This window comes from Coturnix japonica, chromosome 16 (assembly GCF_054131305.1).
Source record: "Coturnix japonica strain WE chromosome 16, WE-NBRP24, whole genome shotgun sequence".
Classification (NCBI taxonomy): domain Eukaryota; kingdom Metazoa; phylum Chordata; class Aves; order Galliformes; family Phasianidae; genus Coturnix; species Coturnix japonica.
The window spans coordinates 14,926,014-14,952,445 of record NC_140678.1 but is presented as its reverse complement, the minus strand read 5'-3'; the positions used below and the strand labels follow the sequence as shown (position 1 = coordinate 14,952,445).

At 40.2% G+C, this 26,432-nt stretch overlaps 1 protein-coding gene across 1 annotated transcript in view; it reads right to left on the bottom strand.

Moving 5' to 3' along the window:
• LOC146758285 (receptor-type tyrosine-protein phosphatase T-like) overlaps positions 1–26,432 on the bottom strand; it is a 170,878-nt gene that overhangs the window by 100,389 nt on the left and 44,057 nt on the right. The window contains exon 2 of the mRNA XM_085517424.1: positions 1,568–1,693. Within this exon, the coding sequence (XP_085373550.1) occupies positions 1,568–1,589 (22 nt within the window). The 5' untranslated portion in view covers positions 1,590–1,693. The remainder of the gene's footprint in view (positions 1–1,567; positions 1,694–26,432) is intronic.

The following is a 26,432-nucleotide window of genomic DNA, read 5'->3' as shown; positions in this document are numbered from 1 at the left end:
TACACATTTGCTGTGGTCAACCTTATTTTCCTACCTACTGATTTGACTTTCTGCTCTGCATGACTAGTACTGAGAAAACAATTAGTAAAGCGAAGCACTTTGTCATTGCCCCTCATATCCTTTAAGCTCACTTAAATGGCGTTTCAATATCAGCACACTATAAGTTGTTAGAAGCTTTCCCTCTTCTGTATTTCCATACAATTGAGATATCTGCATTTCTTTATGTTGCTTTTTGTTGTCGTTGTCATTAATTTGCAGTTGCTCTAACACTTTTATGGATCTAACTATTAGTGCTACCTGATAATATGGAACACAGCACTAAGAGAAAGAACCACACACATCTCTATCTACTTCTTAATTGGGAAAATCAATTCTGAAGGCCTTGTTAAGAAACACACTGCACTATTCTGGGGTTTGTTTGCCATCCCAGCCTGTTGATTGCCTATCAATTTCTCCACAGACCCAGCATCTTCAGATGATAAAACACTTTCAGATGGAAGCCAGGAAGATAGATTTTTCCTTCACATCTGGAGTTAGCAAAGTACTGAACTTTTCCAGTACAAGCCCTCCCATTAATTCCTTGCCTTCCAGATGGCATCACAGCTATGTCTGTTCCTATTCCTTCAGATCATTCTGAGATCTGTAAATTCAAATAACTGCCATCTCTCCCTAGTTAGGTCTACCATGAACAGGGACTGTGACACACACAAGAGCTGAAGGTGAGGAGATGTAGAAATAAAACTGCCCTCATTGAGAACACATTCAGAATAATGAAATGCATTCTTACAGACAAGACCAGAGACGTAACTTTCAGAATTAACTTTTAGGATACCAGAGTCTAAACAAATAGTCCTACAAGTCACATGCTATGAAAGATTCAGTTACTAACAGTTTCCAATCTAGGCTGTAATTAAAACAAACAAACAAACAAGTTTTCTTATTGTTTTGTTTCTTTTAATAGCTTTAACACACAGGGATGAACACCAGCCTGCCTCTCCACGGCTACAGCAGGGAACTATTGTTACATCAGCTCTCTGTGCTTCCCTTAACAGGCACCTGGCAATTTCAGGCTTCTTAGCCCAATAATTTACAGTCATATAAATACCACAACAACAACACAAGATGTTAATTCTGCCAAGTAGTTCATGCTTGTCAGAGTGCAATCAATTAACTGGAACAAATACTTTAAGACTGCAGTCAAGTTGGCTGGCCAGTTCTGTTTGCCATTGTGTCTATTGCTTTAGAGCAGGGACTTCAGCTATTTCAACTGCCAAAAAAGCACAAACTATGGTTTTCAGAAAAATATAGCGCCTTCTCCTAAAATATGCTTTTCTTCAGGGTCAACAAAGCATTCTGTGGGATTTATGCCATATACACCAACATATAATGTTAGTTTCCATTAAGAAATAAAACCACTGGAAGTTATCATTATTGTGAACTCTTCAGAGAATACTGAAAAGACAGTGGTGTTATGATGTGCTCACAATATATGTCAGTAATCTGTTCAGGGCTAACAGCTGATCCTCACAGAGTAACACCTCTGCTGCTGCTGAGGCTTCTCACTCACCAGTTGGGACTGCAGGATCCATCGTTGGCTTTTCCCAGGTATTGATCTGCTCCCAGGTAAATCCATTGGTTCCCAAGGCCACGCTATAACCACAATTACTGTAGTGCTCATCAAAGGAACAACCACCTAAAAGCAAGAAAAACACATACATTCCTGCATTAATATTATACATAATCATGACACTAAAATCATTTAATTTCTCACACCTAGGTTTACAGAGGGAGAAATTTGGGGAACAAACAAGTCATGTATAATATATTTCAGAGAGCAGAGAAGGTATCCAGAAAACAGTTTTGAACGTTCAACCTTTTTGTATCCCTTAGAAGTCTTTCTTCTCACATTGCTGCTCTTCTCCTCCATCAGCTCCCTTTATTTCCACCTATTTTCTGAACATTTTCACGGACAATTGCACATAACAAGCACACGCATTTGGGTCCCAGTGCTGGTATTTACAGAAACCTCCAGGTCAGATTTTTTAAAGAAATAAGAGAAAGAAAGAACCCAAATGGCAAAGACAAGCAAAGTATCCCTATACTACAGCAATACACGCTTGATTTCACTTGAGATTCAAATTACACTGGGTTGGGTTGCACTTTGAGAACTTGCATCCTTCCTTGCAACCACCTCTTATGCTTAATAACACAAAGTCCTATGTGACACATGACTACTTCTCCAGGCCTTTCAGAACTGGACCTCACAGTGTAAGCCTTTAATTTCTCTACAATGGGAGAATAACAAGAAGTGGATAGAAACTGGCATTCACACCTTCCAGACTGTTGACTAAGTGATCTTTCCTACTCCGGTTCCTGAAATACTTGAATGTGGTTCACTGCCACCTGGCAGCTGCCTGAACACTTACAAATCAAGATAAATGCATTGACGGTGGGGGAAAAATATATATTTCAACACATGCTCGTGTGTCAGGCAAACCAATTCAATTATTTTATCCCCATTTAGTACTAGTGGATCATTACTACACTGCTGAACCTCCCCTTCCATTGCCTCAGGTACATTCCTCACATCTCCCCATCTTGGTTTGCCAAACATATTGTAGTACTGGCTCTATTACATGAGGTAATTTGGGTGTTTGGGTTTTGACCTTAATTATGACAACAGTGTCACTGCTCTGCTTTTGTTTTCTCTTACAGAAGCAAGGAGAAATCTCTGGGCAGTTACTCCAAAGTCAGCTGGACATATCTAACACTTCTGGAGCTGCAGGGACTGAGCACTGCTCAGGGCTACACGATCTTGCTGTGCCAGCCAAACTGCCAATTGCTCCTGACACTAATCAGAGTTATATGCACAGAGACGTTCCCGGCTCTTTACCTTCCCACAGGCTGCATTCCCTACACATGCACAATGAATAGCAAGTACACAAGTGATCTCTGGTTTCAATTCAATAACCGTTACCCAGCAGTGGGTCATTTAAGCATTCTTTAGTTTTAACATGTGTTTTTTTTCTCTACGTGTCCCAAGGAAGACCAAACCCATCTCAGTTACATCAAAATTCCTCATACAATCCTTATTCTGCTAAAGGACTTAAAGTGCACTCCAACCACAAATGATTTTCTAAAAATTCATGTCAAAATTCACACAAATTATTCCTATTTAAGCACACGCTTGAAGGATTTGTTGGATAGAGTACCTGACCGTAGTCGGTGTTGTTCAAGTTTAAAGATTAAGCTTGTCGTAACAGAAAAAAATTGTTATGTTGTGTAATTTTAATATAAATAGTTCTGAGTTTAGCAGATTTTATGACCCTTGCAGCCTTGCCTGCTCCAGCAGAGACCTTGCAAATGTATTTCCTACAGCATTTAAAAGTAGTTTTTGCTTTAAATTTACAGTTCTTGTGAGGCTTTCAGAGCTGTCAAAATGAGCAGGACCGCACTTCAGCTGTTTCCCTCAAGTTTTAATTTAATTTAGGTGAAAAAGTTCAAGTTTAAAATATTAAATGTGCTTATTAAAATGTCTGACAGAAAAAACAGGTGCTCTGGATTGTCTGTGAGAAGCATGCAATGCAGCCAAAAATCACCTTCTCCCATAGCGAGCAGGCACAAGAGACAATATCAAATACTCTGCTCTCCGTCTCCACGCAGGGCATTCTAGTTTTAATAGATTCACTCTAATAGGAGGACTTCAGACAAACTCCATTTACACAACACCTCTCTAAAGCACGCTACAGTACAGTAAGTGGTGCTGTCTCTCAGCTCTTCCTTTGAAGGAGTTGCAAATAAATACTCTGATCAAGACATGCAATTGTACGAGGACTCGCGTACAGAGAAAATTACGCAGGTGCTGATAGTCTCAGAAGCAAAATGAGACGACAACAAAATACAGGGTAGAAGTCCTTATTTAACAGGGAACCTAATTGCTGATATACAGATACAATTAGCCAAATAGATTGTTTTATGTACACAGAGGCGGGTGAAGTTGGAGGGCAAGCTGAACAAGGATAGTGAGAGCTTCTGGAAATTAATTGGGAGTTTCCACTGATAAGAGACAACACCTTAAGAAGCTTGAAAGTGCCTTGAATGAAATTCAAGGCTAACCCATGTAGTGAGATTGGATAAGAAAGGATAAACCATGGAGAGCCTTAAAAGCAGCTGCAAACACATCTACATTTCTGAAGAAAGAAAAGTTAGTGGAGGAACCACCAAATGCAAAGTGACAAGGCAATAAACCAGATGGATTAATTTACTGGAAGCAGAATTGGAAGTTGGAGAGGTGAATTTGCAGGAAATGAGGACAGGGGGGAAAAAAAGCATTGGAGTCGATTCTCAATGCTCGGATAAGCAGAGTGGCTGCACAGGGAGCACACAACGGCTCAATCCTGGTGATCAAGAAGAGGAAAGCACCTGTCGGCTTTGTGCTAGAGAGTGGCAAAAGGGACAAGAACTAAAAGTGGACCTAGTTGGGACACAGCCATGATCACCCGTGAGCAAGAAAGCTCTTTCTCAAACAATCTGTGCCCTGTGGAAGTGGTCATGCCCAGCCTAGCACAGCCCTGCCTTCTCCTCCCAGAGGTGCCCTGCTGCCAGCCCCCACTCATAGACACCCACTGCAGATATTTAGAGCACCAAACTCTGCTTTAATCCATGCATATGGCCACCAGATCAAATAGGATCACCCCATCCATGCAACCAGCAGCACCCCACTGCCCATGGAGCCCACAGCCTGGTCCAGGCTGCAGCAGGCTCTGAGCAGAGCAAACCGTGCATAAGGGGAGAAGAGAGAGTTTAAAGAGAAGCACAGCATCTTGCCTCTTCTGGGGAATACTGCTGACCCAACTGATGAGTGTGCTGTTATGTTCAAGTGTGTGTGCGTGAGAACAAGCTCCCAAGCAAGATGGCAAGGCAGCAAGGTGAAGGCACACGTGGCATTTGCACAAGTGCTAACCTGCTGGGATGGAGCCATCCGCTCTGCTACATGAGCAGCTCATTGCCAGGTCCTTAGAAATTCAATTACTCCCCACTGATTAATTTCAGTCTAAACAAAAAAATGTAATTACGGACTTTAAATGCCTACTTAAGTAGGGATAGCGACTCCAAAATGGCATAGTAGGCTGAAACCTGCAGGTGAGTTCCTTTCACTGGCAGCAGCACAAGCTTAATATTTACTATTTCCTAAGACATCACCTGTATGGATACCTAAAAGCTACAGCTCTGCAGGAACATAACAAGAGAAGAAAAACCACATAGATAAGTTCCATCTTAATACAAAATCAGCCACTGCTGAAACAAAACTGCTTGACTGCAGAACAGGGATTTTCATTAACAGAGAGAAGATAATTCATTATAAAAGATATCATGAAGTGAATTTAGATTCTAGGTTTGCACGTCACAGCTCTACCCACAGCGTCACAAAGCAGCTCAGAGGAAAAGTAAAGCACTTGCACACCAACCAAAATAAGGTTTGGTGTCTTCGTTAATAATTAACAGGGCTAAGGATTTCGGGATGCAAACCAGAATCTTTCCATTAATCAGCTAAAAATTAAGTGAAGAAATACAATTGCTAAGTAGGGCAAAAAAAGAAAGGAAACTGAGATGACTCTGATACTGTTAAGATAATGCATGTGGTGTTGACCATCTCTTTTCACACAAAATGAAAGCCAAAAAAGGATGAAGTCGTTCCCTTCCTGAAAAGGGTCATATTGAAGCAAATAACAGCTCACACAGGACAGATTAAATATCCCTTGTTTTACACTGCAGGCTTGTAACAATGCCACTGCTCATCTGAGTGATGCTAATTAATCTTGAACAGACCTATCATCAGTTACTGAGTCTTGCCCCCGGATTAAATGTAAACCAGCCTTGCATAAATTGAGTGCCTCCTTTGAATATATAATTGAATTTGCAGAAGTGTGCGCCAGGGGGGTGTTTAAATAAGTGCACAAATATGATAAAAAGGACTTCACGCCATTATATCTAATTCAGTAAGCAAAAATAATGGCAGGGCACATTCCAATTAGTGTTTGATTTATTTATTTTAACAAATCCAATTAGTAGAATGTTTTATAAAGTCATCCAATGTCAAACTCTCACAGACTCACTAGATAAAAAACAATACTTCTAAAGAGGGATAAAGAAATATACTAATGGGAGAAGCCTCGTTGGTTATCCTGTATTTCTAGATACAGACTGAAAATAACACACCCTCAGACAGTTCAATGAGGCATTTACAACATTCCCAGTGTGGGGAGGGGGGTAAGAGAGCAAGAACCTCAATAGTGCCGTTTGTCACCTTCCATGCCTTTGCTTTGGGGATAGAAATTATAACAGCACACACCATTCCAACCAATGCTTTTTCCCTGGAATACTTGTTCTGAAAATGGGTTGAAATTGATTCATTTCATTCTTAGCCTCACAAAATAAGAAGAGAGTTCAGGAAGAAACAGATGGTCATAGAATGAGACAGTGCTTGGGAATTGTAAGACTCCAGAAATTAAAACAAAACCAAACAACGCTCTCTGATCAATAATTTTTGTCTATACTTCACTGAAAGAGCTGCATTTGGCTCCTTAGAAAAACAATTTATTCCACACGATTTGTCTTACAAGAATCCATTTGTAATAAATTTCTCAGATTGCAGACTTCATGTAGCACAGGGTGTGCAAATCAACTTTGTGTTGAGCCACTTCATTTAAGACAGGGTAAATCTTTTCAAGGGCTATTGAGTTTTCTTTCATCAGGGGTGGTAGCTACAACTTCATATACCTTCTACTCCATCCAGAAAGGTTAACACAGAAGTCATCAGAAATACACGTACAAGCAACCAGAAATGCTAAGCTGAACAGATCCAACTTCGACAGACCTATTTCTGATGAGCACTGTCCAGTGACCTCAGCTCTCAACAGGCATCATACCAAAGAGAAGGCAGAGGGTGCTTGTCACTTGAGTCATCATTAGTTTCATGTGTAACAGCCTAGAAGTGATAAGCTTTGTGATTCTGCATAGTACAAGATAGGAAGTTTCAGAAAGGCTCATTCCTCAGAAAATCATCCTTCTGCCATCTTATCAATCTACTGTTGTAACTGGTTAATTTCAATCAATACCTCCTTATTTTCCTGAATTACTTCTATATTACCTGTTTTTTCAAGAAAAAGACTTTTGTAAAGAGAAAAGTTGCCTTTACCATCTCAAAACCTACCACGTGTTCGCTGCATATATTCAGAATATGAGGAAGATGCTTCTCTTTAAACTGCAGGGAAAGCTCTGGTAAGGTTTTGTCCCTCAGTCACCTGAGGGTCTACACCAGAAGAAATTAAGGAGCAGATTCCCCAGCATAAAACAAGGTATAATTTTCTTATGTCAGTTGCTTGAGCTCATACCTAACAGAAATTCAGATAACACAACTGTGAAATGCAAATCCACATTTACCCTTCAAAGTCTTGTGTTGACAGAGCTGCATTTCTCAAGCTATCCAGAAATTTTGGGCTTCAGGAGGAAACACCAATGATTTCTCCAGTGCTTCAAACACATTCATTTCCCCTACAAGTACAATGACTTGTTGGTTCTCTGCTGCCATATCAGTCCTCACTGTCATGGGGTGGATTCATCTGCCACAGTGGAGATCCATTAACTTCCTTTCCATCTTACTTTCAACACAAAGTATTAGTTGGTTTGGACATATGCAAGGGAGGTTTTATCTATTCTCCAATTGTAACGTTGAATTGCTTTAAATATATACACGTTTATAAACCCAATGTTGTTTTAAGCTACAGCACCAAGTCAGTTCACCCAGCATGGCACATGAGCTGGCTCTCAATGAATCCAGGCTTTGCAAATGAAGCTTAGCTTCAGGCTGCTGAAACACCAGGATTAACTTGCAGGAAGTTTTCGGGCCGGCCTATCTTCATGTAATTAAACTTCCAAGATTAACACAGGTTTTCAAAATCATGAAACATTCTTAAATAGACATTCCCCAATGGCTTTTGTTACACTTCCAGTTAATCATATCCTTTTAATTCATTAGTCAGGTAGCTTTCCACTCCTGTAGGAGGCTTCTGTGCTATTCACAGTATGATAAAATTAAGATTCCTTTTTTAAAATGCAAATTCATAGCGCTTTACTTGACTTTATTTTTGTACCATAAATATAACCAAGTTTTACTTGGCTCCAATTTCTGCTTTTTAATTTCCACAGCCACCTTTTTCCTCCTAATACAGTTTTATATTCCAAAATTAATATTCAACATTCAGTAACGTTGCTTTTCTTTCCTTCCAGCATCTGAAAAGTGCTGGGTCTGGTAACTCTGTAAATCTGAATGGGGTTATCTAATGTTATGTGTACGGTGCATTACAACCACATTCTACATCAGCTATTCCACTGGAGCTCTTGGATCAGTCAGAACGCTCTACTGACTGACTTTATTTCAGCATTTTATAATGTCACATTGAATAGCTAGATATTCAGCCTGCAGAGTCATTTAAATTACATATCTATGACTTTCCCCATCCACTAAGGCAGCGGAAAAGCTGCCTGAAGGTAGCTCTTTTGCACTTATTTTCTTTATTCTATTATGAACCCTAGCTTTTTTATTTAATTTTTTTAATAAGCCTAGAATTAGTATGTTAGAGCTTCAAACAAGCAGCAGTCATCGGTTCACTCATATTGTGCATGGCGATGAATGAAAACAAAAAGATGGACTATCAGGAATCCCAAGGAGGATCTCCTTGTAGCTGAGATGCTTTCTTTGAAGACTTCTAAGCTACTGTCCTTGTGAGTTCTGGCAATGGAACAGAAATCATGTTAACTGCCACAACAGTGAAAAAGGAAAGCAGTTAAACGCAATCTGGTTGCAATCAAAAGTAACTGAAACAGATTTTTATCACTTTTAGAGAGCAAAAAATTAAGCTGAGATTTTCAGAAGGTATTTTATTACCTCAGTGCTTTTCCCAAGTGAAATAAATAACTCCTTTTCTCTGTGGTAGTTGCTGTCATTCAGTCTGCAATGACCTCTCTAATTCTCTCTGCATCTGACATTCACTGATCCTTCACCACATTTCCAGAGCCAACCTCCACTAACACCTAGCATGATCCAAAGACCACCCCTCCATTTTATACTCATAGAAAGCTACATACAGCATGCATAAAGACAAGGTAGTCATGTTTTGATTACAGATTGTGCCCGCATACAGGTAATTTTAAAAATACCTGTTTCAAAGTTTTCCTCTAGAAACTTAAATCCAATAGTTTCATAGGTTCACTGAATAGATTCATAGAATGGCCTGGGTTAAACAGGACCACAATGATCATCCGGTTTCAACCCCCCTGCTATGTGCAGGGTCGCCAGCCACCAGACCAGGATGCCCAGAGCCACATCCTAGTTTGATTCTTTCTGATCAATACTGATTTTTTTTTGTTAAACTGCTTCTGAAGCACTCGTGCAATTTAAGCATCCAGCGTGGCATAGATCTCCAAAGATTGCTTCTTGATATTTAAGCTGGTGTATATAAAATGTAATAGCTCAACTGCATACCAGTCAAATACCAGAGAGTTACCTAGAAAAATGGATATAACCTGTTCAGACAGAATCTCATTGGCTCATATCACAATAATAATAACTTGCAATGAGTGTTGCAATTGACATATCTTGTTAAATTTAATTCTGTGCTTATTGGAAGTTACTCCGAGTGTTTGGCTGCATAAATAAATTTTATTGAGGTCTATCAATTTTTGCAGCTATGAGTTTGCACCTTCCATAGACTGAGGTCCATAAAATACTCTCTTATTTGTTGCCAGCAGTTTCAATTTACATGTAAAGTGCAGGGTTCAAGGATAGTAGGAGATGTGTTTTTAAAACTGTTTTCAGTTGCATCATGATCTTCATTTAATGTGTCAGGAGAGACTCAGGCCTTGAAATAACAGCAGTGAGCCAGCTGCTCTGTTCTCAGGTGCCCTGCAGTCAGGCTGGGGGCAGGATGTCAAATGCTGGATGGACTACGCGAAAGACCTTGCAAAGTCTGGTCAGCTGAGTGATGGCCAAGGCACCAACAATCAGCTGGACTCAAAAGTTAATTATCTGTTACTTGATTTTTGTTTTCTTTTTTAAGTCCATTTATTTTCTATTTTTCACACATTTTGACGTTCTTGAGTGCCCCAATTGCACTGTAATAACAGAAATGCCTTCCAGAATCATAGTACAGTGGGGGCAAACAGCACCAGGAGCCTTGTTATCCTCTGCAGCACACTGCAAACATGGGAATCATGGGAAGATTTGCTTACTTTTAGCCTGTAGCACAAATATCTTTGTCCAAAGAGCAAAACACAGATAGGTGCCAGGAAAGACTAGATCCCTGCCTGATAGCAAACGAGTCCCTGAAAATATATAGAGCTCCCTTTCTGCTTAACCAAATATCCAACTTAGGTATGTGAGCAGAAATGCTAAAGTGCCCCTCTAATTACAGCTTTGAATCTTCAACTTGCAGTGCCAGACCCAGAACACGCATTTAGCAGAGACACAGCTGTTGGCTCCTAAACTGTGTATTAGAGAAGGACAGCAGGGGAAAGGAGAAAAAATTAAAGGCATTAACACAAATGCAACTCTCTAATAGCAGCTCATATTGCGTTAAAAAGGAGGCCACCAGAGCACATCTCACTGCACAGTGTTGTCCTGAAACAGCTGCAACCAGAGACAAAGCAAAGGTAATCTCAAATAATGACCATCAGCCATGTAATACTAAGGCAGTTCCACTAAGGGAGAAAACAGCTTCTCCTTCATCCTCTGATGCAGAAAATCATTTGCTAATAGAAGATTGAGAACAGTTCAATGCTATCCGCTCAGATCCTTGGTTTTAGAGGAATTCCAAACTGCACAAATGGGCTCATTTGTAATGTTTTAAGTTCACTACGCATTTCATTTCAAAATGGGTTCCGGCTGTGCTGTTGTTATAGAAAACCTGAATGGTAGCAGAAAAATAATAAACAGTATGCCCTCATCCAAAGCCTTCCTCCCATTTCTGGGATGGATCTTCTCCATTTTGAGTCTGAAACTTAGAATGCTACGTTTTAAATTGAAACTATTTCTAAAGGAGGATTTTCTGAATTCCTCCGTTCCTACTTCTTAAAATAGCATCAGTTTGAACCATGCCATGAAGCATTATATGTTTAAAGCACCTCTTCCCAAGATATGAAAGGCAGAACATCAACACAATTACTTTTCAAGATACTCAACAGCCAATTTCTAGCAGGAAACCTTTTGCTGTCATATTTGGTCACGGTTTAAACCTTGTGTCATTGAGTTGAGAGACACGAACCAGGTACCCTGAGCTTCTTATCCCAAGTGCACACAGGTCTAACCTGTGCTTCATGCTCTAGTGCAAACATACTTGGTACAGCTGAGATGGCCCAGGGAAAGGCACCTAAAGATCCAAGTTTAGAACCTGGTCTGAATAGCATTTAACATACAGTAGGTCACAATACATCAATATTTCCTTTGAGTAACCTACAAGGATTTTGTGACGTTTTCTACATAGAGTGCAATACAAAACAATTCTGCAGTCAAAGATTTCATCACTGTTCCTACATTGAAATAGTTCTGGCTCACAGGTGCGACTCAGATGCACAAAAAGCTCATTTGCTGAAGTCTAATTCTGGAAGAAGTCTTTGCATCACTCTAAGAAAATAAATCCCTTTGCTTACAGAATTTCTCTTTACAGTAGAGGTCTAACAACACTGCCTCTGTTAATTAGACAAACACTTACTCTACGATATTGTTCTATCCATACACCATCAAGCCCTAAAAAATTTCTCTCCCACTTGATTTTGGTAGAGGAAAGGGTATTTATGCACACAACTGCATGCACTCGCTTTACAAGATGACACAGGCAACCTCATTAACATGTAATGCATTCCCAGTGTCCCCAGGTGAAAGTGCAGATACTCAGAAGCAGAGATGAAAGCGCCATCCTAAAGATCTCAGCTATGCAGTTAAAATTGAGTGTAAAAATTCAAATCAACTCAGTGTTCTTCAATAATATTTTCATGCCAGACACTGTAATTTTAAAGTAATTGTGTAGAATCTGATTCATTAAATAGATAATGCTTCAAAACATTACAATGATAATATTAACTCAGAAATTAGATTCAGTTTCTGATCAAATGAATTGGTACTAAATATACCCATTAAATTAGAACCACATTGTAACTCCATTGATACTTCAGTTAGCAAGAACACGTAAGGCACTACTGCCAAAAATGTAAGAAATGAAGGTAATGCTTTCTTGGCGTTTGCCCCATGGTCCTTCTCTTAAGAAAAAGCAACTTAAGATCTTTCAGGCTTCAGATGCAGGTTTTAGCATATCACATCAAGCACAATAGTGACAAAAATAAGCTAGTCAGGTATCTCCATTTGTTATTCATGCACTTCCTAGCCTAAGAGAACAAGCATGGTACCGTATCAGACCTTTGTTGATGCCCCTGGGTTCCATCATAATCGCCTGAACCTGCACATATCTGAGGTTGGCAGAAGGAAAAGACAGCAGAGCACTTCATGCTGATTCCAAAACAGAAGAGTGACAGCAGCACGTCAGACCAAAGGTCAGACATCTGCTAGACGTCACTTGGGAAAGATGCAGAAATAGGACATGCACACAACAGATCTTCTTCAAAACTCCTTCCCAGCCCCAAACAAGCCTCTCTCAAGTCAGTTGTTCTTTCCCCATGAATCTACCCAACCATTTTCAGAACCTTCACGTTTGTGATGCTTCTACAGCTGAACCGCACTCCGACAGCTGGCTACTACTTTCCTGGGGATACTTAGAGATGGGGTGATTTTTGCCCTTACGCAAAGCCATACAAGCACAGGACAGTGACGCTGTCTTTGCAGAGATGGCATTTACCTCATGTGCTGAACTGACACTTTAGTGATGAGAAAGGGATTACAGCGTATTGTTTTCCCATGTAAGTGACAGCGCTTGTCGGGCTGTACCCAGGAGGCATAACTGTTTTAAATCACATTCTGCACTTTGGGACAAGATAGACTTCTCACTAGGCTATCAGCCAACAGTACTTTTTTTTTTCCCTCTCCTTGTGAAGAACTGTCTCTCAGGGAGAAAAAGAATCGGTATACTTGACTGTATTGCAGCAGTTCTAGTAGTTTAAGGCTATTTTAAGATTATCTAATGAAGAGAAACCTGACAATGAGGTCCCAGCTGGAATAAAGATGTTATTTAACTACCTCTGAAAACACTTATCTGTGGCAGAAACTAATAGAATTTCCCAGAACTGTTACCACAATTAACATGGACTTTGAAGAGCAATATTTAACTAGCAGTTCTCATTTTATTAGCATAAGGACTAAAAAGAATCAAGGCGATGGGCTTGGTTTCAAATGTAAAGATCATACCAAATCGTTTTGAGTAGTTCAAGTTTTACTTTAATGAAATCTTTCCCCTTTCTTCTTTTTTTTCCCTCCTCCTCTGAGAGATTTTATATCCATAAATCATCTGCATTCAAGTGCAGGACAGCTGGGAACATTGATTTATGGAATATATTTGACCTGACTTATAATTATGTCACCAACTTCCAAAAACACTGCTCCAACCTCAGCGATCCCACTCCTCACAGAATCACACAGTCTTCACGCTGTACACAGAGCTAATTGACGTAACGCTTCTTCTGCAGATTGGATGGCATCACGAACACTGAGTGAATTTGATTACACTCAACACTGAAAACAAGAATAAGTAGAGACCTTTTCTTTCTTCAGAGTGAGTTGACAGTAGCCACTGGGAATACTGCATGCATGACAGCAGCAACTAATGAAGGACTAAGCAATTATTGCTTGAGTCAAGTGCCAGGAATAAAAATTACATCATCTATTAGCAGAAAATCCAGCTTAATTACCTGATCATCTCTACCTGTACTGATTGAGGTAGAAAATATCAAGCCATTCTCAAGAGGACTACAGCCAATGGCATGGCATCCATTGGTATCATCACTTTTTCTTGCTGCTGTCACCAGAGATCATCTTGACGTGGCCTTTTATGGCTCGACAGAGGGCACCATAGGGAGGACAAAACGATGTAGAAAAGAATATACTTCTAAGTCTCAAGGGGTTTGTACAAAACACTGTTTCACTTCAGTAAAAGTTCTCAGACTGCTCTAGAGTGAGGCTTCCACATCAAGAAAAAAAAACCTCATCAAAAAACACTGTTGTGAGAATGGTATCTTCAGACTTGCACAGGCTACACTCTCCTGAACACAAGAGATGGGGATGTGAGAACAAAGTTTACATTTACCTACACGATGGGAGAAAGCAAACCTGAGCTACCTCACCAAGAGGAAAGCACCAAGATGTTAAGCCATCCTACCACGATGCTTCTGGATGTGTAACTTGGTGACCTGGTCAGTGAAGGGGTGCCCATTAGAAAAATAGAGCAATCTGGAGTGTTTAGAGCATTCTGTTATTTTTCCTTTCTTTCTGTGTATTTCCATGAGGAGCCACTGTCTTTCCGGATTAATAAAGTCACACTCTTGTGGTCTTCTCACAGGGAAAGTTGTCAGTTTTACCAATAATCCTCATAGCCCTTCTTTGCATCTGTAATGTTCTGAATTAATCCTTCCTCTAAAGGAGCACCTAAGTTGTACAGAACATGCCAAATTAAGTTACTTTTTATCTGCATAACAGCATTCTTATTTTACCATCCTTCCTTACAGGAATTCGTTCCCTGCGTTAGGACAAATCTCTCACTCACCTCAATCTCCTTTTATTAATGCTCCAGCAGTTTTTTGTCACTTTCAGCTGATTCTCTATCTTTAAGTAAGAATCTAATTAATCCGGACATGCATGACCTTACACACTGCAATACTAAATTACATCCAATTTCGATTTCACCCCATTTCAAAGCTTTCGTTCCTCCAGTATGATTAATTTACTCTCTTCCAACTGCGCGTCCGTGAGTGCTTATGGATTACACATCCATTGCTTTTACATCAGGAGCATCAGTGAAAAGAAGTTAGATCTCAAGAATCATCCTTTACTCCTTTAGCCAACTCCTCATATAGAAGAAAGGTATACACAAAGTTAACAACACTCAGGTTAGTCACAGACTCAGCCATTTAATATATTTCTTCTCTAAAGATACATCCAGTCTAACAGTATGCCCATGCACTGGTTCCCTCATAAACTCTATCTTGTAGGATCTTTATGAATGTTTCCAAATACTTCTGATCTAAATTAAATCTTTATCTGGCTGTAGCAATCAACACTGCGCGATTCAGTAGTGACTGAAAAAATTTGTACCAGCTTGAGCCAATCTTTCACCCATCCAGTCCCACAGAGTTTATGACAGTAAAGGTTTTGACTACTTGATTTAATCTCTTAGATAAAGTCAGTGGACTGTCACGCTGGTACTGCTAAAACTGGGTAATTATTTAATAGATTCTGATTTCCAGTACTGTCAAATTGATGCAGTATTTAATAGATAGGAAAGGAATAATGAGAAACAAAGGAACAAGTATACTTGCTCTAAACCCTTCATTTAACAAGTTTCTATTTGACTTTTTCAAATCTTAAGTTACTGTTTTGACATGAAACATCAATGACTTAGAAATTAGTAACTCATAAGTACATTATCAGCTACTTCAAGCTTAGGTCTTCATTCATGGAGACTAGGGTGTAATTTTACAACAATGCTGACACGCACTATGTTTATAAAGCATGTTATTTCTCAAAGTGGCTTTAAAAGTTCATTTACATAAAATAATAATATATATGTATATGTAATACGTGTAGACATAGTTAAGAATACCCATAACACCCTGTTTTTGCTAACTGTAAAAGTCAGGAAGTTCACTCCCCGTCTTTTATATGTGGATTGATAATAAGTATTGTTTTTCTGTTTTGAAAATAGAAATCATCTGTTAAGTAACAGTTTAATCACCTGTTTTTCATGTAAGAGCGGCTGGCTGAAGACACCAAGTGAGAGTGCTTGGTTAGGAAGCAAGCCACAGAACCCTGTTGAAAACATTAAATATCTACCTTGTTTTATAGCACAACAACATGGTACTATGGTAACATCTGGGGTGTTCTATAAGAGAAACAAAACCACATCACAGAAACTCAAGCCCTTTTTTAAGGCTGTTTTACTAAATCACAATGGAATGCATTATCATCATCCTCTCCATTTCCACAGTCCTCCATTACAGAGCCGTCCAAGTTAAATGGTTATTCTTAACACCCCCAGGATAGAAGACTGAGAATTGGGGAACCGTGATGGAAATGAAGCCTTCTGCTGAGGAGCACAGTCCTCCTGTTACAATAAAAATACTGCAAGATTCTTCATATCATCTGCCTATGTTAATGCAAGCAAGACTTCCATTGCTTACCAACTGTGATGGTGTCAATAAGAAGCATAAGACACATCTGATGATTACTCACTTTAATGGTCCACAATGTACTTACATTTATGTGCAAGGACAATCAGTCCAGTGAGCTTAAAACCTTCTATAAGGCTCCTCTAGACCCAGTTTTAAACAACTATTAGTCATTCAAGATTTTCTCAGAAAGAGAGATTGCACACAGAGAAATAAATACATCTAGCAGGTGATCTTGTTTGTTTCATTCGCTGTAGAATTTCCAAATAGCTTCACGTATCTCCAGGCTCCTGCAAAGGTCACCTAATTCTGCCCATTAACATGCGATTTCCTACAGCAGATGGAGAAAGCTTCACCTGATTTTAATGACCTTTGCAGCCTTCATGAACTCTTAAGCTATTTTATACACACACACACACACACACCACTGTCTAGCATGATACACTGAAAACGTTTTCAAAAGAGATGCAAAACAGATTACAGAGCTAATCATTATCTCTTCTTAAGATTTTTAAGTCATGTTCCTTTTCTGTATGACTTTCAAATAAGTATTATCTGCTTGAAACCCCTCAGAACACAGACATGTACAAAGACACTGCTGGATTATAAATGATTATGTTCTTAATGTTCTAAATTATTAAAATTGCTGCCTTTCAGCACCAGTGTCTTCTGGACAAGTATAAAGTGTTTTCCAAGAGCCTTAAGTCTTTTTGACTAAGATATCAATCACAAGTCCTTTTCAAAAATGTCTCCTGGAATGAATATCCAAACCCTTTTCATTTTGCCAGAGATGAAAACTATACCCAGCTGAATATGCAACTTTCTATGCACTTGTATTATCAGAGCACCCCAGAGACTTAAATGATGGTCAGGATTTGAACAAATTCATGTTATTGTGCTAAACCTCTTCATTTCTTTGGAATTTTTAATACACTGCATGCTTTAAAGAATCAGTAATGGGTTCCCCAGATAACCAAGGTTTGGTAGTACGCTGGGAGGCTGAGAATTAGGAATCCAAATACCAGCCTGAGATTTGTTGCTAGAATAACACTAATTTATCTACTAAAATGTTGGTTTCCTGTAGGGTCACTGAATAAAGCCCTTGTAAGAAGGCTAAAGGGGGAGAACTGAAGGACTACAGGCATAATTCAGTTTCTAAAATATGGTTTAGCTTCTACAGTATAGTAAAAATAAAATCTGTTGTTATCTATACACCCAATTTGAATTGGGCCATTCACGACGGTGCCAGCTTTCTAAACACCTGGCTCCAAGTATCTGCTTTGGTGACTTCCCCCTTGAATATTTCACAGTTCAGGGATGCAGACTGTAGAGAGTTTGACAATCCTTGAATAGAGATAGAAGTAACTTAGAGTCCTAAGACTTGTGTATCATCTTTCCCTGTTAAGCTATTTTAGGACATTCAGTATTTTAATTTTTCTTTGTAACATTGTTCTCACTCAGCACATCTGCCTTACCTGGAAAACACAAAAGGCTCAGCAAAACCTTGACTGAAAGTTCACAATACCACCATTATCCATCAATCTATAAAGGAAGACAGGTTATAAAAGTAATGTTCTACTTTCTGTGCAGCTACTCTTGGAAAACCAGAAAGTAATGGATGCTTTAACTTCTTTAGGGACCTCAAATGCTCACCGTCCAACAGCAAACAGGCACTTTCAAGATAAATACTGCTTTCGAAGAAAGGGTTATTGTTTCCCCTTTTTCACAGGGCATGTGAAACAAAATAAACACTATGATCCTGTATCATTCATATACTTTCTTTTTAGGCAGATGCATTTCCAACATAGAAGCAAGCATAGACTTCCATCCATCTGTGTTCCCTCTTTTTTCCTTCACTGAACTCCTAACAGAACTCCCCAGCAGCTGACACACCAAGCGGACTCAATGCTCTGCAGATTAGCAAAGAGACCATAAGTCCTCCCTTTGGTGGAACACACATCTCCGTTCACGCTTCTGACACAACGGAGTCCAACTGCAGAATGCAATGCTTTGCTTTCTGCTATCAGATTGCATTCACACACACACCCCGCCGTCATGTTTGCATTCACGAGTGAGCAAACTTTCAGCGCCTGTAACTATAAAGCTTTCACTTGCAATTTAGGTTTGAAATTCTCTGAAAGGCAAACGATGTTAGAAACAATTTCATAATGTGGAATAAGTGTATCTACACCAAATTCAAATGCATCCTCGGGTAACTATGTTAAAATCACATGTAAGTTCTGAAACTGCTGACTTGCTAATTGACAAAAGCAGCGAAGTCACTTCCCCTTCAAATTGAATCTTAGATAAGAAGCCTATATACAAAAACAACCAGATTTCTCTTCTAGAGGGAAAAGCAGAGTCAATATTTGCCTTCAGTTTCAAGAACGTGAAAAAGCCTTCTAAGTGTGACTCTCTTTTTATATCTTTTCAGATAGATTACCTGACACCAAGGATAATGCTGTAATAAAAGCAACGCAAAATCTTTTTGCTTCACGGGGAGAAAAATAAATATTTATAGACTTTTAATTTGGGCTTATTTGCAGAGAACTCTGCATAGCAGGATGTGCTAGCTATGAAAACAGTGAATAAAAATAGTCAAGGACATAAGAAGCAGGGCAGACGAGGAATCATCATTTTGATGACCTCCTTTGACAACTGCTCTGCATATGAGGAAAACACAACTGGCCTCTGCTGGTATTTTTTGAAAATAAATGGTTTTATTACAACCTTCCAATTGAATTAATACTGCTTGAAGATGTTATCTACTACTGCAACAACCATTATTTTCTCCCCCCAGCTCTTGCTGCTATGCTGAGCTGACCAGAGCCTGGATCTGCCCACCTTTTACCACCTTTTATCAACAGGAGTAGCTGCATTGACTTTCACCTCCTCCATCAACCCCTTCCACACTCCTCCATCTTCTTTCCCAATGCCAACAACATCATAAAGAGTTCAAATGAAGACAAAATTACAGAGCCATGTTTGTGCCCCCCCCCCCCTTCCTTTTAAGCAACATTATTATGTTGAAAAAATGCAGCTCAAGTTGAATTTGAGGGGAGGAAAAGCTCAGTTAAAAAGTCAACTATAGAACCACAAATGGAGAACAATTAGATTGAAGCAAGTTTGAAGGCAGAGGCCTTGTCAGCACTTTCTCACCCTAATAACACCATGATAAAAGCAAGGGTTTAATTGCATTTTCTCTCCCATACAAGTGGACATACTAAAACTGTGTGTGGGAGAGAGGGGAGTTAACTTGATAAATTTTCTAGGACTGCAAAAAGGATGGTTGGTAAATAACAAGCAAGATATATACTGCAGTATGAACTCTCCAGTGCTGTGAAACAGAACCCAGAAGCACCAGGCCTTATCTGAGCCCGTTCTGCAACCATTGCACAATACCTGGGCATTTTAACACATTGGTGCTTCTGGTATACAGCAATATTCTAACATAAACTGAGAAAACTGTGCTTTTTTCCCTGTCCTACTCCATTTGAAGCATTTGGATCCTTCTTCCTCTTCTTCTCCCACAGTGCTCTTCCCTGCACCAGGTGCACTGAAAAGCTGTGGCCATCAGGATCATCTTCCCTTATTACCTGAGCTACAGTTCAGAAAGCCAGGATTCCTTCTCCCTTTGCACAATGCAGCAATTCAAGAAGCTTGTGCTTCTCAAGCAGAATCCTCACGCTCGGTGCATCCAAGCAATGATTTGATCTTGTAATTTAGGGATTCCTCAGAGGAGGATTTGACTATTCTAGAGGAAAACAAGAGACTATCTTTCACAGTAAACAGCATCAGTTCCCCCCAGAGGTGAAGACATATGGGCCCGCTCTGCACCACAGGACATGAGTGCTATAGCTGCTGCTTCTCACAGACAGCCCACAAGTACCTGGAAAAGGGAAGATTCTCTATTTCTCAAACATTTCCCACAAATCAAACTATTATGCAATAGTGTGTTCAAAAGAAGAACAAAAAAAAAACAAAAAACAAAAAAAAAACCAAAGCAAATCTACTTTTTCCTGCTTTGCAGAGCTTTGGTCAGTTCACCCTCAGATGACCAAAGTTTATTTACTGTGTGCACTGTACTGTTTAGACATCCATACTTCATTACAGGTGCCAACCTTTCTGTGCCACAGAGCAACAACCACACACAGAACCATCAGCTGTTCTCTCACTTTGTTCTGCAACCAGCAAACCAAACCTCAAGCCCTCGAGCTCGGTAGCCCTTAATAGACCCTGGAGCACAGACAGCAGGTAGCACAAAGTACAATGTTTTTCCTAACACTGCAGAAAATACCCAAGTGCTCTTGACGGTCAGACTTAAAGCAGGATGGAATAAAAATACCACTACTTTTAACACATCTCAGCTGATGCTGAAATCAGCACTTTATTTGGAGCACGTACACAAATCAGGCTCTACCATTCCTCATCCACTGTCACAAATACGATCACCTAAATGTGCTGTCAGGGGGATAAGACAGAGTTGAAGGTTTGCTTCACACTGCTGGCATTCCACTGTTTCTCAGTTGCCCCCATCACCTCCACAACAAGTAGAACCAGATGAATATTTGCTCCATGACACAGATGCCTTGTTTCAGCCAAATCATTCAGACCCTGAAACAATGACAGAGAATGTTAAAAGTATTTTCTTGCTTTCTCTAATGCCTACCACTCATCCAGAGTAAGTCACACTGCTCCTTGCTCTTCTGAGAGGCTCAGGACCTGCCTTGTTAGCCTTGTGTGTTTGAAGAAAGCAAAGCAGTGAGAATGAACACAAATTGGAGCCAACAACTGAAACTTTTGGGGATGCATCCATAGGATTCTTTCTGGTAAGCCACTTAGATGTTTCTCTGCCTATTCTATTTACATCCTCACACTTGCCTGTTTAAACTATGAGGATTAAAGCAATCTGCACTCCAAGCAGCCAATAGTGAACTCACAGGCCCTTTACAAAGAAAGCACGTCCTACATTTACAGAAACAAAACCAGTGGCACCATGGCAACAAGTGAGCAAGCAGTGTAAATTCCTTCTAAAACTGGGGAGCAATCTTACCTCTAATCACACTGATACCAGGTGTACGACTCTTAAATACAGTCATTCCTGGCACACACTTTGCAGAAAGAAAACATTCAACTATGTGTACAAATATTCACTGAAAATATATTTACAGATGTGCACTAGCAATGAAAATTGAATCTGTAATACTGCCTGAGATGATTTTCATTCAAGTGGGAAATAATATGAAAATAATCAACTGTGTACAAAGCTGGGATTGCAAATAAGCACGAGCTTTGAAATAAATACATATACTTTGAAGTAAAAGCACTAAGGACTGATGTCTGTAGTCAACTTCAGCTAAAAAAAAAGCAGAAGTAATCAACTAGATTTGTTTCAAAGCACACAGCTGTCAAACCAGAGTTGTTCTCTACTCGTTTAAAACTCCCTAGCCACAGATACCCTGGAAACATACAGACAAATGGCTAAGAGAACACTTTGAGACGAAGAACTTCCAAATAACACTTAACTCTTTGTTAATTTTTGGTGGAGAGACAAAAGGAAAAGAGGTGGGCATTTGATTTTGGGGGGGAGGGACTGGTAGTGGAAGGTGGTATCGATGTGACTTCAGCAGGTTATAAATGGGAGCTCAAAGGCTCAGCACAACCCAAAGGACCATCTCCAGTAGCTTCCTTGCCTCATTTGCCTTATTTCCTCTTTGGTTGAGGCCATGCAATCAGGTGGGTGAAATAGACTTAAGAAAAACATCCATCATGAAAGACCTGACTGCAGCATTAGCTTCAATGACCTTAAATAAGGAATCATACATCAAAAACAGAGCAATCCTGCATCAAGAAGCTAGAGATGGGGTGGAGGTCTTCCAAAGCCCTTCATCTGTATATTGCTGCTTGCACAAACTCACAACAGCAGTTCAAGCCTGAAGTGCTCTGTCCAAAATAAACTTTTTTTGGAGCAATTGGAGCATGGGGGGTACACCCTGCTCAAGCCCTCACTATGTCTGAAGTCAAACGTCTGAGGTTTTAGAAGTAAACTTTCTAACGTGCGGCCTTGCACCTCTTCACATTCCCACGACTTCATTGCAGCACTTCCCTGTCCCCTCCCAGAAACTTGAACCAGCTCGAGCAGAACAGAGAAGCACTGAGTGCAGCCCCCATCTGGGCATCTCAGTCCTACCTACTTCTCCACTGCTAAGAATTTACTTGAGACTAATTCCTATTTTGAATTTGTCTGAAGTTTCTAATTATTTCTAATTGCTAATTATCAGGAAAATAGGAATATAGCAACACTAGTAGAGATGGCTGAAGTTTAGGGATCTCAGGCTGTGACTATAGATTACAGGCATACAGACAGACTCACACATATAAGATCCTATACTTATTGATAAGAACTAGGTTACAGAAGTTACCAAATTCAGCTAAGGATGTCTGGATTTACATGCCATAAAAGCTGAAAAGGTACCAACATGCAACGCATAGGTTCCCAATTGTTCTGCCTGTCCTAGAATGGAGGCAACTATATGATCTCACACGGTTGCTATAAGTTACAAACACGGTTCTCATTGTCTTGTGATTTGAAACATATGGAAATGTAAAATGTGAAATTGCAAATGATTTCTACATCTTGCATCCAAAATACAATTACCTACAGATCTCATATTTTCTTTTGTGGCAAACAGTTCTGTAAGAGAGCTTATAAGCTTGAAAAAGCACTATGCTTCTGGTCCGGTACTTGCAATTTAAGGTAAAAATAGATTCCACTGCCCTGTACCTCAGTGAGCATATCCACCCTCCTAGTATTACATCTGAAGAATTCTGTATTGCTATTTTCTTCACATGAACAGAAAAGAAAGAAAACAGGAAAGTATTTCCTTCATTGACCCGATAAGCTCTGAATGGCAGACATCCCCACTCATCCTTCCATTAGACAGCCCTCCCCCTCTGTTCAATGCAGACCACCTGTCTTTCCCTACAGACATGCAAGAAATTACCTCCCATATTTGCACTTTCTTCTGTGTAATGAGTAGTTTCCCTCTGTGGAAATGGCTCATCAGGATTCCTAATGTAACATCATAAGAAAGCTGAGTAACCTTTAGCCTCATATGTCATCAGAGAGTGTTTATTACACCTTCCAAACAACCTCAAATCTGCAGGTTTTTGCTGTTTGTACCAGGAAAAACAGTTAAATGTGGCTGTTTTATCATGCCACGTCATTGCTTTCTCTTTGAAGCAGTCCTTAGTACATTTTAACCATCAAAAGAAAGAAACCCAAAGGATTATGCATGGTTAATCCCTGAACCAAAGAACTTCAAAGTTGCGGTAGGTACTGCTTAATAGCAAAGGTTTCTGTGGCTTTTAAAATACAAAAGCTTTTGATATCACGTTAATAATTAACAAATGACAGAGTTGATGATCTGTAGGTATAAACTGTGTGAAGGAGGACCCCACCAAAACTGCATTCATGCACACAGCCTGGCAATAGCATGGCTTGAATCATACAACAGCTTTGGTTGGAAAGGAACTTAAAGATCATCTGATCCCAACCCTCATCGGTGATTAATAACCACTATGAATAATTGGCACAGGATTTCAGATTCTTCCCACCTTTATCCGACACAAACACAGAAGGTACAACTTCAGGCTATGTTAAGCCTTAACAGCTCTTTTCACCCTGAGCAGTGACCTGGACTTTCACAATTCCATTTCCAGCCAGTCAGGCAGGTGGGTTAAGGGTTTCTATGTCCCCACAAAACACACTTTGGGCTTCTCCTACTGATAGCAGAAGCGTGCAACCCCTGAAACACCATCACCTTCTGCTTTCAACCTACAGAGGTTTGAATGCATTACTGTTGATGATCTCATCCAACTTGGCTTCTGGATGCTGCTGTGCCTTGAAGCACCGAGTTCAATCCCCATAGCTACACAGAGTACTTAAATTTCTGTGGCACATGGCACTTTGCATCATGCATTAACATCAGCCCTTTGATATTTTCTCCCTTCCCTAGTTGCTGTTTTATGCGTAATGACGTTCTACTTGAAGTCTGCTCCGGGGGAATGAATACTATGGGATGGATTTGTACACACAAGCTCCAGAATTAGGTCAAGGGCAGGCACCAGCTCTCACCTTTAGCTGCCAACACAGCTCTTAGGGACATGGGGACCTACAGAGGGGCTTGGCTGCAGTCATACAACATTTGCAGTAGAGGGGTCATGGAGAGCCAACAGTAAATAAATAAATCACCAGTACCAGCTTACGTGCATATAAGCTGTCAAACGGGTAATTCAGCAGGCAGCATGCTCCTTTGCTATTGGCACTGCTGGCAGAAGAGCCCACAACCTGAGGACACACTTCCAGTGCCATCTCAGCCTCACTAGAGCTCTTTGGATGGCATGGTGACTTGAAGGAGGGTCAGAAGCAGGAGCACTGCCTGTTACATACACACGGCCAAGACTGAATCTTCACAAGTGCTTTTTCCCCTGCCTATTGTAAGGGCCCACAGGGGAATGTGTCGCTGCTCCTTTCATCAGGAAGCAGCTTTGGCACAGCTCCTTTCACTTTAGCCAGGGCAGAATGCAGACAGGAGCAGGACCTGCTCCAGAAACAGCCACAAAACCCAAAGGGAAGAAGCTGTGCAGTTCCTGGCAATGACCTCCATCCATGATGGAAAACAGAAGTCACTGCCAGGAATAGTCAATGCCATTCCATTCCTCCATGGAGGAGGAGGGCCAATTTCCCAATAGTTAATTGTACCTACATTTTGAATACTCTTGTGGCAATAAGTATCTCATTATCAAAATTAATTAGAAGCTGCAGGAAGCAGAGGAGTGTGAAAAGATGATGCCTTAAACAAAACACCTCAACAGACAGAAGGACAACAGAGTCTGTTGCTTATTAGGAGGGACAAACCTGCCTTGGCTCTAGCAAAGTAAGGATGCACTCTGTCACAGCTGAAAACGAGATGAAAAGAAGAGCAAGCATCTCTCAGGGGAGCAAAGGGACAGCATTAGAAAGTCAAGTTGAAGGCATCAGGCTGCATCAAAGAAGCTGAGCCAGGTCAGCCCACCGGGCTACATCTGGTAAGCTTTTAGACAAGTAGGATTTGTGTCTAGGCCACTTTTTTAGTCCTTGATCTCCTATGCCAAGGGGTGAGCCAGGATTTATTCTTTAAAGTTCCTTGGAAGTGATATTTTTTGGGGAGACGGGGTTTGTTGGTGTTTGTTATTTAAATAAAGGCTATCTATACACCCTACATACCCACCCACCACAGCTTACCCGGTCAGTAGAAGAGTCAGAGTTGTTGCCCATCACCCAGATTAAAAAAAATCAAGGAAACAGAGAAAGGTGCAGCCTTATACTGACAATTGTGAGATCACATCTCAGCAGCACTGCAGAGCCAGGAGAACTGGTGCTGCTGGGTGACAGCAGGATCCAGCTGCAGCTTGGTGTCCGCTGCAAGCAGGGTGAGCTTTATGGAACCAGCTACAAAACAGAGCAGTAGCAATTTTTCTCCTCATTCCTCACGTATTTGTGTTTGCAACCATACGGGTGGGTGAATCCAGATCTCATGCAGCCATGGTTGTTTCTAAACAAAGCATGTTTCTGTAAACTAGGGGGATCCATTACAGAGCACAGAAAAGCATTCCAGCGCACAGTCTAATAACGTGTTTTGTCAATTAGCTCAGTCACCATTCAAAAGAGTCACAATTCTACCCTCTTCCCCCTCCTTTTTTTCTTTCCCCCTCCTTAGAAATAGAAAAAGCAGCAGTTTTAGAACAGATTCTTAAACTCAATTAGCATTTATTATAACTTCCCAGGTACAACCTACGCTTATCTCCCAACAGCATAAAGAGAGGTCTCGTTGAGAGGTTATGATAAAAGTAGTCATTTCACAGCTGATCTCCGCACACTGTTTTAACAATCCTGCCCGTTTCTAGAAAATCCTGTCACCCTATAATCTTCAGGAAGATTAAAGGTACATAACAGAGCTTTAAAAACCCACGTGTGCTTAAGGTCTCTTATTAGTCAGGTTTTCCCT